This window comes from Salvia hispanica, chromosome 6, assembly GCF_023119035.1.
Source record: "Salvia hispanica cultivar TCC Black 2014 chromosome 6, UniMelb_Shisp_WGS_1.0, whole genome shotgun sequence".
Classification (NCBI taxonomy): domain Eukaryota; kingdom Viridiplantae; phylum Streptophyta; class Magnoliopsida; order Lamiales; family Lamiaceae; genus Salvia; species Salvia hispanica.
Genome location: NC_062970.1, coordinates 37971161 through 37981403, shown reverse-complemented (window position 1 = coordinate 37981403; position 10243 = coordinate 37971161). Strand labels below are relative to the sequence as shown.

The 10243-nt window shown below is 31.3% G+C and overlaps 1 protein-coding gene and 1 long non-coding RNA gene across 8 annotated transcripts; both read right to left on the bottom strand.

The window, feature by feature from the left end:
• On the bottom strand, window positions 1-1185 carry LOC125197538. The gene is made up of 2 exons (XR_007172092.1): window positions 797-1185; window positions 1-200 (listed from the first exon to the last, which is right to left on the bottom strand). It is a non-coding gene; the product is annotated as an uncharacterized LOC125197538 (long non-coding RNA).
• Window positions 1186-1939: 754 nt separating this feature from the next.
• LOC125192769 lies at window positions 1940-5565 on the bottom strand. 7 transcript variants are annotated; one of them, XM_048090413.1, is made up of 9 exons: window positions 5252-5565; window positions 4035-4274; window positions 3757-3941; window positions 3503-3670; window positions 3217-3324; window positions 3063-3132; window positions 2860-2967; window positions 2297-2392; window positions 1940-2214 (listed from the first exon to the last, which is right to left on the bottom strand). In XM_048090413.1, exons 2-9 carry the CDS (start codon window positions 4170-4172, stop codon window positions 2062-2064), a joined length of 1026 nt encoding a protein of 341 aa, XP_047946370.1. In that variant the 5' UTR covers window positions 4173-4274; window positions 5252-5565; the 3' UTR covers window positions 1940-2061. The 7 variants fall into 7 exon arrangements, 5 of the variants coding, with proteins under 5 accessions (XP_047946370.1, XP_047946367.1, XP_047946369.1 ...); XM_048090410.1 differs by having other exon boundaries at window positions 4035-4222; XM_048090412.1 differs by having other exon boundaries at window positions 1940-2211; window positions 4035-4222.
• Between the last annotated feature and the right edge of the window lie 4678 nt (window positions 5566-10243).

The window sequence follows — 10243 nt, the reverse complement described above, 5'->3', positions numbered from 1 at the left end:
AAATTTCAAAAACCACTCTTTTATCAAGTACATATTCAAAATATTCTGAACAGTAGTGGCACCCTCTCACCACCCTGTATACTATACATTTATCTACATGCAAAAACAATGAGGAGGAGAAAGTTGCTAAAACGTGTCAGCCGCCGACCCTATTAATAACTGTAACTCACATCAACCCACACATCATTGATATCTTATTCCTGAAAAATATTAGTGGTTTATATGAGCCACAACTCAGTGTATATAAACCTTACCTTTAATTCCACATCCCATATATCAATATATTCTTTAACCAATATATATAACAATTATCAACAATTATTAAAATATTTCCATATAAATATGCATATGCCACTATGTTCAGTTTATTATTCTGTGATAGTTCAAGCATGGTATCTGCCCGGGATTTCCAATATGCCACTATGATTTGACCCGAAGGTCCCACTGTGATTTGACCCGTAGGTCCCACTGTGAATTGACCCGTAGGTCCCAATATGATTTGACCCGAAGGTCCCAATATGATTGACCCGAAGGTCTCAATATGTCCACTATGATTTCAGATCCAAGACATGACTATCACAGATCCTCTTTAATCAAATGATTCAATTAATTCCAATACCATATGCAAAACATATATATTGCACCAATCACATATCCACATCATATTTCACCATCAATATCAAATAACACATAATTATATCAAAGTCACATCATATAATCAAATTATTAACTTTATTTAACATCTAGCAAAGAAGCACGTAAAATATGTAAAATTAAAAGTGTGATTTATACACACCTGATTACGGCAGAAAATCTAACCAAGTTCTGAATCTGCCTCCTAATCAGTTTCTCGATCCTTGAATCTCAATAGTGCAATTCTATTTGATTTTAGTGCATAACTATATAAAATTTTGTTTTTCAATCTACGTCTCCCTCTCTATTTTTCTTCTGTTTTCTTTTTCTTTTTTTTTTCCTTCCTCAAGCTCACTGACTCTACGCATGTATATAAGCATGCAAGGCGGTTATTGAAAAACAATAACTTAAAGCTACTTATATTAATTATAAATATTAAAGCAACATGCATGCTATATATTATACTTTTGTTACACTTGTCCAACAAGATTAGTGGCACTACTAACTACTACCACGTACATACTAACACATTTATATTTTTCAAACTATGCTACTATTATTATTTATATATATTAGTTTAGGATCAATATCATTTTCTATTTAATATACATAAATATGTACGTACATAAATACTAGTACTACATAGTACACATGCACACACATTTACATAACTAATATATATATGTACTAATTTATATTATAATACAATATATATATATATATATATATATATATATATATATATATATATATATATATACATTCATTTAATGATTTCCGTAAATCAGAGCTATCTATATATTCGATTATAGTGAGTCGATCATAACCATAAATATATTCTCTATGACACACTCATATCTCTGTAGTATAAATGACAATAAAATATGTCATGACAATATAATATGATAATATGCAAAATAACGTAGGTTTCGGATTAGGGATGTCACAGCCTAACTTCTAATCAACTATAGGCTATTCAATTCATCACCCTCCATTGCATCTCCATTCCAACCCAATTGCATAACAACACATTTCATTCAACAAATTCCCAAAGCTACGCATGAATTTTGTAAGAGAACAATTGTAGTATCATATTGATTGTGAAAAAAAAGAGAATATTTATGGAGAATTTGTGCAGTACCAAAATCGAATTAACCTATTTTTCTTCTTCTTGTTTGCATTCATTCTCTTCATCTTGATAAAAAAAAAAATGAAAGTTGAGAATTGGCAGGAGAAGGAACGCTGAGAGCAGGGTGAATTTTTTGTAAATCTCGGCAGTTGCGTTAAATCAGAGAAGAGAGAATTCTGTGAAAAAAAAAGAAAAAAAAGATTGCTGACATGGCAGAAAAAAAGAGGCTCTCATAGTCCCTCACATATTGTCCCTCAGCATATCAATTCTCTCCTATCAGATAACAAGATAACAATAGTTCATATGTAGTAATTTTTAAGATAAGATGGTTTCTTGATGGTGCGAGTTGGGCGAGCTGTCGTTGGCCGAGTCAAAACAGTTGGAAAAGTAGTGGTGGGATCAATCATTGCTGCTGAAGTAAGAGTTATGGAGTGAATAGGAGACACGGCCTGCTGCAATGGAGAAGAAGTGGGAAAAGATATTGTAATACTAAAACTAAAGATTGATTTAAATCATGAATAATACCGGGCCTACCTGGTCTGTTGGCAAACGAAAATGGTCAAGTATGCCGTCTGTCCACTCTGATCGCATTTCATCAATTTCACTCATAGAATAACTGCGTTCGGTAAACTATAAAATGCGCACACACACACATCTAATGTATTAATCACACTACTTAGTAATTAATTTGCAATATAAAACATGAAAAACTTGCCTAATTAGTGTGCATTTTGCATATCAAATCCATAAAACTAAATCAAATCCATGTAGTAGTTCTCCTTTTACTTCCTAGTTTATTCTAATTAGATCAAGAAGCTTTATCCACTGTATAGAAGGAGAGGATTTTTAAGTCACTAACAAGTTACTAAATTTCAAATCAGTAGACTTAAGCTTGAAAGAAATGTCAGAGAGACATCTGCCTAAAAATGAATTTTGACCCAGTTAACTAATTTTAATAACTGTGGGTTCAGGTCATATAATGTGTGAACTTTAGTAAAGTGACATTTAGTTTCTGGATGACAGAAGCATTTGATAATAAGCCAAGAAAGCTCACAAAAATATAAGATGAGAAGAACTTTCTATGCACATTACTGTACCATTTTTTGTAGAGAAATTGAACCGGGATATCTACAAGTTCTGATGATTTCTCTCATATACTGCATTATGTAGAATCCACATTGCTTCGAATCTGGTTGGCGAGGAGCCTATGTTATAAATCATGCATTAGTGCGGCTAATAGAATAGTAAAATGAATACTATGTATCCTTGTATTCAAATAAATTCAAAGATACATCCATACTTTTACAACCACCCAAGTTGGAGATTTTTTTTCATTCTCTCCTTTGGATGAACTAAACATCGATAAGGCGCTGCATGGATTTACAAATTTGAGAAAAATTAGTATATCATTGACTGACTAAATAAAAATGCAGGAAAGGTTTAACAAAACTTACTCATCCACAGCATCTTTCCAAGCATTATGACGAATGCGATGGCTAAGAGGATCAAACAAAAAAACAGTCTTGGTGTACGGTTGGATGACCGTGAGAATCCAATGAAAACTACAAAATGATTTGCAACACTCAAATTATAAATATCCAAATGAATATGAAAGTGAGCTGTAATCAGGGGTTGGCCCGAGGAGGGCCGGTGTAAGGTGAAGTCCCCCCAAACTGATTTTTGTTTCCTGTACGGCTCTACCCATATAAATTTGAAAATGTACTCCGATACCTTACTTACCCTACATTACACGGTGCCAACACAAGTTGATCTGCTGATGCCCCAATCAACCTATCAGCTAAAGAACGGGCTCTTTGATTTCTGGTTAACCTGTTTGAGATGTTATTTGGATTCACAAATCGAAATTTATGGAGCATGTTTTCTTTTTTCATTTCCCTGTGAAGGTACCTACCAATATCACCAACAAATTAGACAATATAATACATGCAATAGCACCTACACTACTAGTCCAATCAAGTAAATAAAAGACTTACCACATGTAGGAAATTATACAGCAATCTGGAATTGGCTCTAGTAGACAAAATTTATTGACATCCTCAAGAAATATAAAAATCTTATATTTCTTGCCAAACACATCATCATTCAACATCATTGAAAGATTAATCTTTTCATGAATTAGCTCGAAATAGTACTGCAACAACTCCAACTTTGGCATTCCCTAAAACAATAATTGAGGAGTTAAAATTAAATTTAATCTACAATACACTAATAGACAGATATATACTAATGAATTTGAAACACGTAGATGTACACTGTCAGGTCTGTGAATAAGGGATTTTATGATTCCTTCGAGTTTTTTTAGTTGAGTATCCTGATCCCGAATTGCTCTCCGTTCAGACTCCTCTGTTTTCCGTCTCATCTCTTCAGCACTGAGATACACTATTTCCATGTCAAAAATTCGCTTAATTTTCTCGCCTTCAAGTCCTTTTCTCCCACCAGCTGATTAAACATATTTCACATCAGTAGATGATCCATAGAACTATAGAACACACTGAATCAAGGAAAAGAAAACTGTAAAGATGTTGGAATTTGCAAAGGAAAAACAACTAATCATATATTGTATTTTCTCTCAGCTTTTCTCACTGGTGCACGAGATGATGGTGATTGCAATTTTTCCTTCCTCTGGGAAATGTTTATCTCCATCCTACTTGCATCATAAGTGTCAATTTTTGTTGATAATCAATTTTCATATGAGAATTCATGCGTTGCTCAAAAAACACAATCACGCCACAAATCATTTCTCAAACAAGTGAGTAATTAGATCGGATTCCGATTTTATGTTGATAATCTTTTACATCCCCTTTTCTAGAAACCCTAGCTCCGTCTCGTCAGAAATTCCGCCGCCTGTGGCACCGTCGGCGAACTTACGCTCCGGTTATACAACCGCCCTCTCGTTTTGCTTGGCGTTTTTAACTTAGAAACGATATACAGAATTTAATTACTAAAAAAAGAAGAGCTGTTACCTGGATCAAGGTGAGGAGGCGTGGCCATGGTTGGATTGCTGGTAGCTTATGCGTCTTCTCTCTCGGAGCTTCAGTGCTTTTGTCGTCCTCTCTCTGAGAAAGAGCTTCAATTGATTACAATTTTTCCTTCCTCTGGGAAATGTTTATCTCCATCCTACTTGCATCATAAGTGTCAATTTTTGTTGATAATCAATTTTCATATGAGAATTCATGCGTTGCTCAAAAAACACAATCACACCACAAATCATTTCTCAAACAAGTGAGTACTTAGATAATAAGTTCTCGGATTCCGATTTTATGTTGATAGCCTTTTACTTCCCCCTTTTCTAGAAACCCTAGCTCCGCCTCGTCAGAAATTCCGCCGCCTGTGGCACCGGTCGGTGAAATTACCGCAACGGATGGAAGTCTACGCTCCGATTACACAACCTCCTCTCGTTTGCTTCGCGTTTTTAACCCAGAAACGATAAACAAAATTCAATACTCCACTAAAAAGAAGAGCTGTTACCTGGATCAAGGTGAGGAGGCGTGGCCATGGTTGGATAGCTGGTAGCTTATGCGTCTTCTCTCTCAGGAGCTTCAGTGCTTTAGTCGTTCTCTCTCTGAGAAAGAGCTTCAATTCAACCAATTCCGTTTCTCTCTTGTGAGCTTTCTCCTTTGTTGCTTGTCTCAAATTTTCTCCTCTTTTCTTGATTCTATGTTTGCCTCTGTCCATGATAATAATTGCCCGAGTTTCCATGCTTACCTCTTCCATGATAGTTGATTGAGTTTCTTCATTCTCTGCTCATTCTGTACTTTTTTCTTTTTCTGGTAATGGGCAATAGTAATATTGGTAGTATTTGCATTGGGCAACAATTACACTATTTCTGAATTATTTAATTGGACCTAAAACAAGTGTGAAGCCCAATCAAATATTGGGCCAAATTTCAGTTAAAATTCAAATACAAAAATGTACGCACAAAAAGACTTCGGATTAGCCATTTAAAAATATTTATGTTAATTATTCTTAGTGGCTAGAAATCGTTTAGTGTTAAATTTGTTACGCTGACATTGTTGTTGTAGTATTTCAATAAGATGGACTGAAATCTATTCAACAATTAACCTTCAAATATTTTATCTTTGTTTTTTCTTGTAAAAATTACTACTAGTGTGATATGTTTGGTATGTGGAACAATTTTAAATGAAGTTGGTGTACATTTCCATAATAAATTAATAATACTATACGTGCCAGGCTGCCAGTTAAATTCTCCCTAATTAATTCTAATTATGCTTTGATAACCGCATAAACTTGACTAAAGGTCAAAGTTGGGCTACACTATAATGATCAATGGTGCTTTTGGTGCAGCCATACTTCCCAAATTTTAAATAATTTGAAGCTTCTTTTAGGCTATTCAACATCAAAATATTCTGATTATAAATTGAAGACATTAATTTACCAATGTAAAAAGCTACTATTGACCAACTCACTTAGATTTAAATTACTATTATTAGTTACTTTACATCTCGACAGAATCTCTCCATTCACACAAACACATAGACCAGACAAAATAGAGATGGAAACTGTGTTTTTAAAATTTCGATTCGGATTTCGAAATTATTTTTCATGCAATTTATAAAATATCTTGAAATTTACTGATTTTATTAGAAGAAAAGAAAAAATATCAATAACCCTCCAATTAAGGGCCTTATGATTTCGTCACTACATCAATAATTTTAATTAGCAAATGAATAGTATATATCTTAAATTCGTGAGTAATTGGAAATTTTGTTCGAGATGCATCTTAATATCGATTTTATATCTAATTATGAAGTATAATTAACTAAACAAAATTATGAAATGAAATTCTACTGTACCAATATTTATCGTAATCTACTTTGCAATTGAAAATACAATAATCACAAAGAAGACAACTCTTTGAAAATTTTGGACTCAATACATGGAATTTTGTCATTTTTATTTTGAATGATTGATGGCATGATCAAATTTCGATAATTTAATTATTGCACCCTCGAGTCAACTACGACCTCAAAATTTAATCCCACATATTATATCTTCAAATAAAATGAAATCAGCTAAATTTTGAGCTATTAATTTATGGGTGGCTGAAAAAAATATAAAGATCAATATTCGTATCTAAAAATCAAAAACAGCAATATTTCCTTTTGCGACGTATAGACCATAAATTTAAATTTGATTACCATCGATAGTGGTTAATTTTCGTGAATAAAAAATTTAAAAACTTATAAATTATAATTAGACTGAAATATTCTACAAATAACAAAACATATATCGAGTTTTGAAATAATTGTAGCTCGACATAATTTGTGATATTTGAAGTGTGAAGTGGAAGAAGTTTCGCGGGAGCTGCCTTTTTCCACAATTTCCAAATATATAATGAAAGTGACGTTCAGCCAAAAAAATTTGACTAACCAATAAATACATAAAGAATAATGTTACCATGAATATAATAATTTATAGTTTTATGTAGATATTTAAGATTATCTTAATATACCCATTTTTAATAGTATGATTTAAGAATGGGTAAAGCTATGATTCTAGTTCGACCTGATCTAAATCGATGAAAATAATATTATAAGTATAATATAGAGTGGTAAGTTCAATTCCGTTGTAATATATTCCTTAAATTTCAATTTATTTATTTATTATAAAAATAAGCGGATGTGATAGAAATTTATGGGTTTCATCCTAAAATCAATTGGTGATAGGAGGAGGGCCCATGAAATTTATATATTAGTTTCAGTTTGCTCATAACCATGATATGAGATAGTTATATGTTATATTTTTTAGTTTCCATCGTCAACTGGATGTAATTCAAATTAGTGATTATAGACAAATTGATAGTACTTAGGATTTTTATTTAATTGCGCAATAATGAGTTAATACTAATAACGAAGCATCTTCTTATAAGCATGTGCTATAAATTGGATTCTTGTTTGGACTTAGGTGCCATCCATTACAATCCAAAACAATCTAGAATGAGAATATTAGTGCATTGGCCGATTTTATATATAAAACTATTGGCGTTTTAATTAATACCAAAGGATGCTAACGTTAAACAATGGGTAAATAAACACAAATAATATTGATGTCTTCTAGAAAAAAAGAGGCTAAGATGATCTAATTAGAAGACAACAAAGTCATACCAAATAATGTATAGATCTGTTACTTTGTAAGCCACCCACTTTTTATCTAATTGTGATGGTTCCTTTGACTTGTTTAAAATGTGATCTTCCTTGTAATTGCTTTAATTCGATTTTCTGTAAATTTTACTACTACTATTTATTTTACTGTAAATACAGTCATACATAAACTATAAAAATTACACTAATACTTGTTACTATAAATTAAAATACTCCACATGGTATGCTAGTTATCTCACGTACATTTATAAATTACTAACGGTACAAAACTACTATAGAATATACTTTACTTAAAAAGAAAAACTACAAACCATCCGCAATTAATTATTCCATTGATTTAATAACTTAAAATGAATTAATTAAGACTATATTGTTAAGTAGTCATAATTAGTCAACGATCAATTGCAGCCAATTGGCATCATTAGATGAATCATACCTAAATATCACTAAAATATATATGACTTAAGCGGATTTGATTGGAGTTGAGTAATCCAAATTAAATCTTATCACCTTATAAAAGATGTTTGAAGTCGCTTTGAAGGATTAGCAATGTAGCATGGTCAATTTTTATAATTATCAAATTAAATAGTACTCTCTCCATCCATCAAAATTTATTCTATTTTCCACATTCGTCGGTCTCCCAAAATTTGTCCCTTTATCATTTTTAATAGTGGATCCCATATTTCACTAACTTATTTCTACCCACATTTTATCCACGGGGAGTAGTAAATTGATTCTTCACTCCTACTTTTAGGCCACTTGATTGCATAGGACTGCACTGCGAGGAGCACGTGAGTGGGGGCCACGTGCTAAATTGTTTTAGTAGAAAAGTCAGCACACCGTGTACGACCGAAACACCATGTTTGACTCTCACTTAATTTCCACATTATTTATTGCGCAAAAGAATTTTCGTAGGAGTATCATCTAGGCATATATAGGGAAAAAAGGATTGGGTGAATTCCATCAACAATAAAATGAATGTACATAGTAACTTAGTAGGGGTATAAATTATTTTATTATTAAGATCTCTGTTTCATTTATAATATATTCATATTTTTGATCGAGTGCTGTGAGGAGGTGTAAGGTGGAATAAGTCAAATGAAAAAAGGTAAATAGTTAAATATTTTTAATAGAAAAAAAGAAAATAAGAATTATTTTTAAATATAAAAAGTGAATATTTTAAAAGGGACAAACTAAAAAGAAAAGTTAAATATGTTGAGTTGGACGGAAGGAGTATTATATTATAATAATAGTAAAAAAATGTAGATGAATGAAAACTTCACGACAAGATTTCAACTTGATTTCAAAATAATTATGTACTAATATCTAACAAAAAATTAATTTTTTCATTATAAATGTGATTTAAAAATTTATTCTTTCACTAAATTATTGCAGAAAGATTAATACGTGTATTATGAAGTAGTATTAATTTAATTTAAATCGATTAATGTTTATGAAGATACTTTTAATAGGAGTATGCAGTTATGCACGTGTACATTATTACTATCCGACAACATATTATCCAAATTTAAAATTAAAATACTCCGTAATTCTGATTCAATATGAAAAATGAGTCCAATTTTATTTATCAGAGGTTCAAATGTTTTTAATATTATACGGAGTACTACTTGTGATTTGTGAACAAGGTCGATACACAAATTTAAAGTTAGTAACTATTTAGCTTTCATTTACACTTCTATTGGTGGTGATTATAAAATTAATGATACGATAAAGTCTATCAAATTTATTATAGCATGTCACTAAATAGGATTACAAATTTTCAAATATATAAATGCAAAAATTTTGAACTCGAGTAAAGTTCCTGAATTTGCAATAATTCCTTTAACTAAATATCAACATGCATGCTAACCAAATCAAACTAGGCTAAATAATCATTTTGACTGAATTTGAAGAAATTATTTGACTTTATAAAAATAAATAAATTGAAAAAGTAAGTAAAATGTGAAATCCAAGTACTTATTAGAATTATGAGTGTAAAAAATTAGTGGAATGTGGAATTCGCATAACAAAAGTGAAAAATAGCAATGATTTTCTAAATCGTGGATAGCAAAAAATGACAATATAACTCTTTAAATAGTCGACAAATAAGTAATTATTATGAGTACATGACATCCCAAGTTAATATAGTTAGGAGGTTTTGTTTTAATTAATTCCTCCCTCCCACACTTTTAGTCCATTTTTGTTTGTCCCAATCATTTATTATCTTCTTTCATTTTTTACCATAAATATTAAGTAATCTCACATTTTATTAACTCAGTTCACTTAAATTTTATTAAATCAATATATAAAATGAGATTTTGATTTCATTAATTTTTTC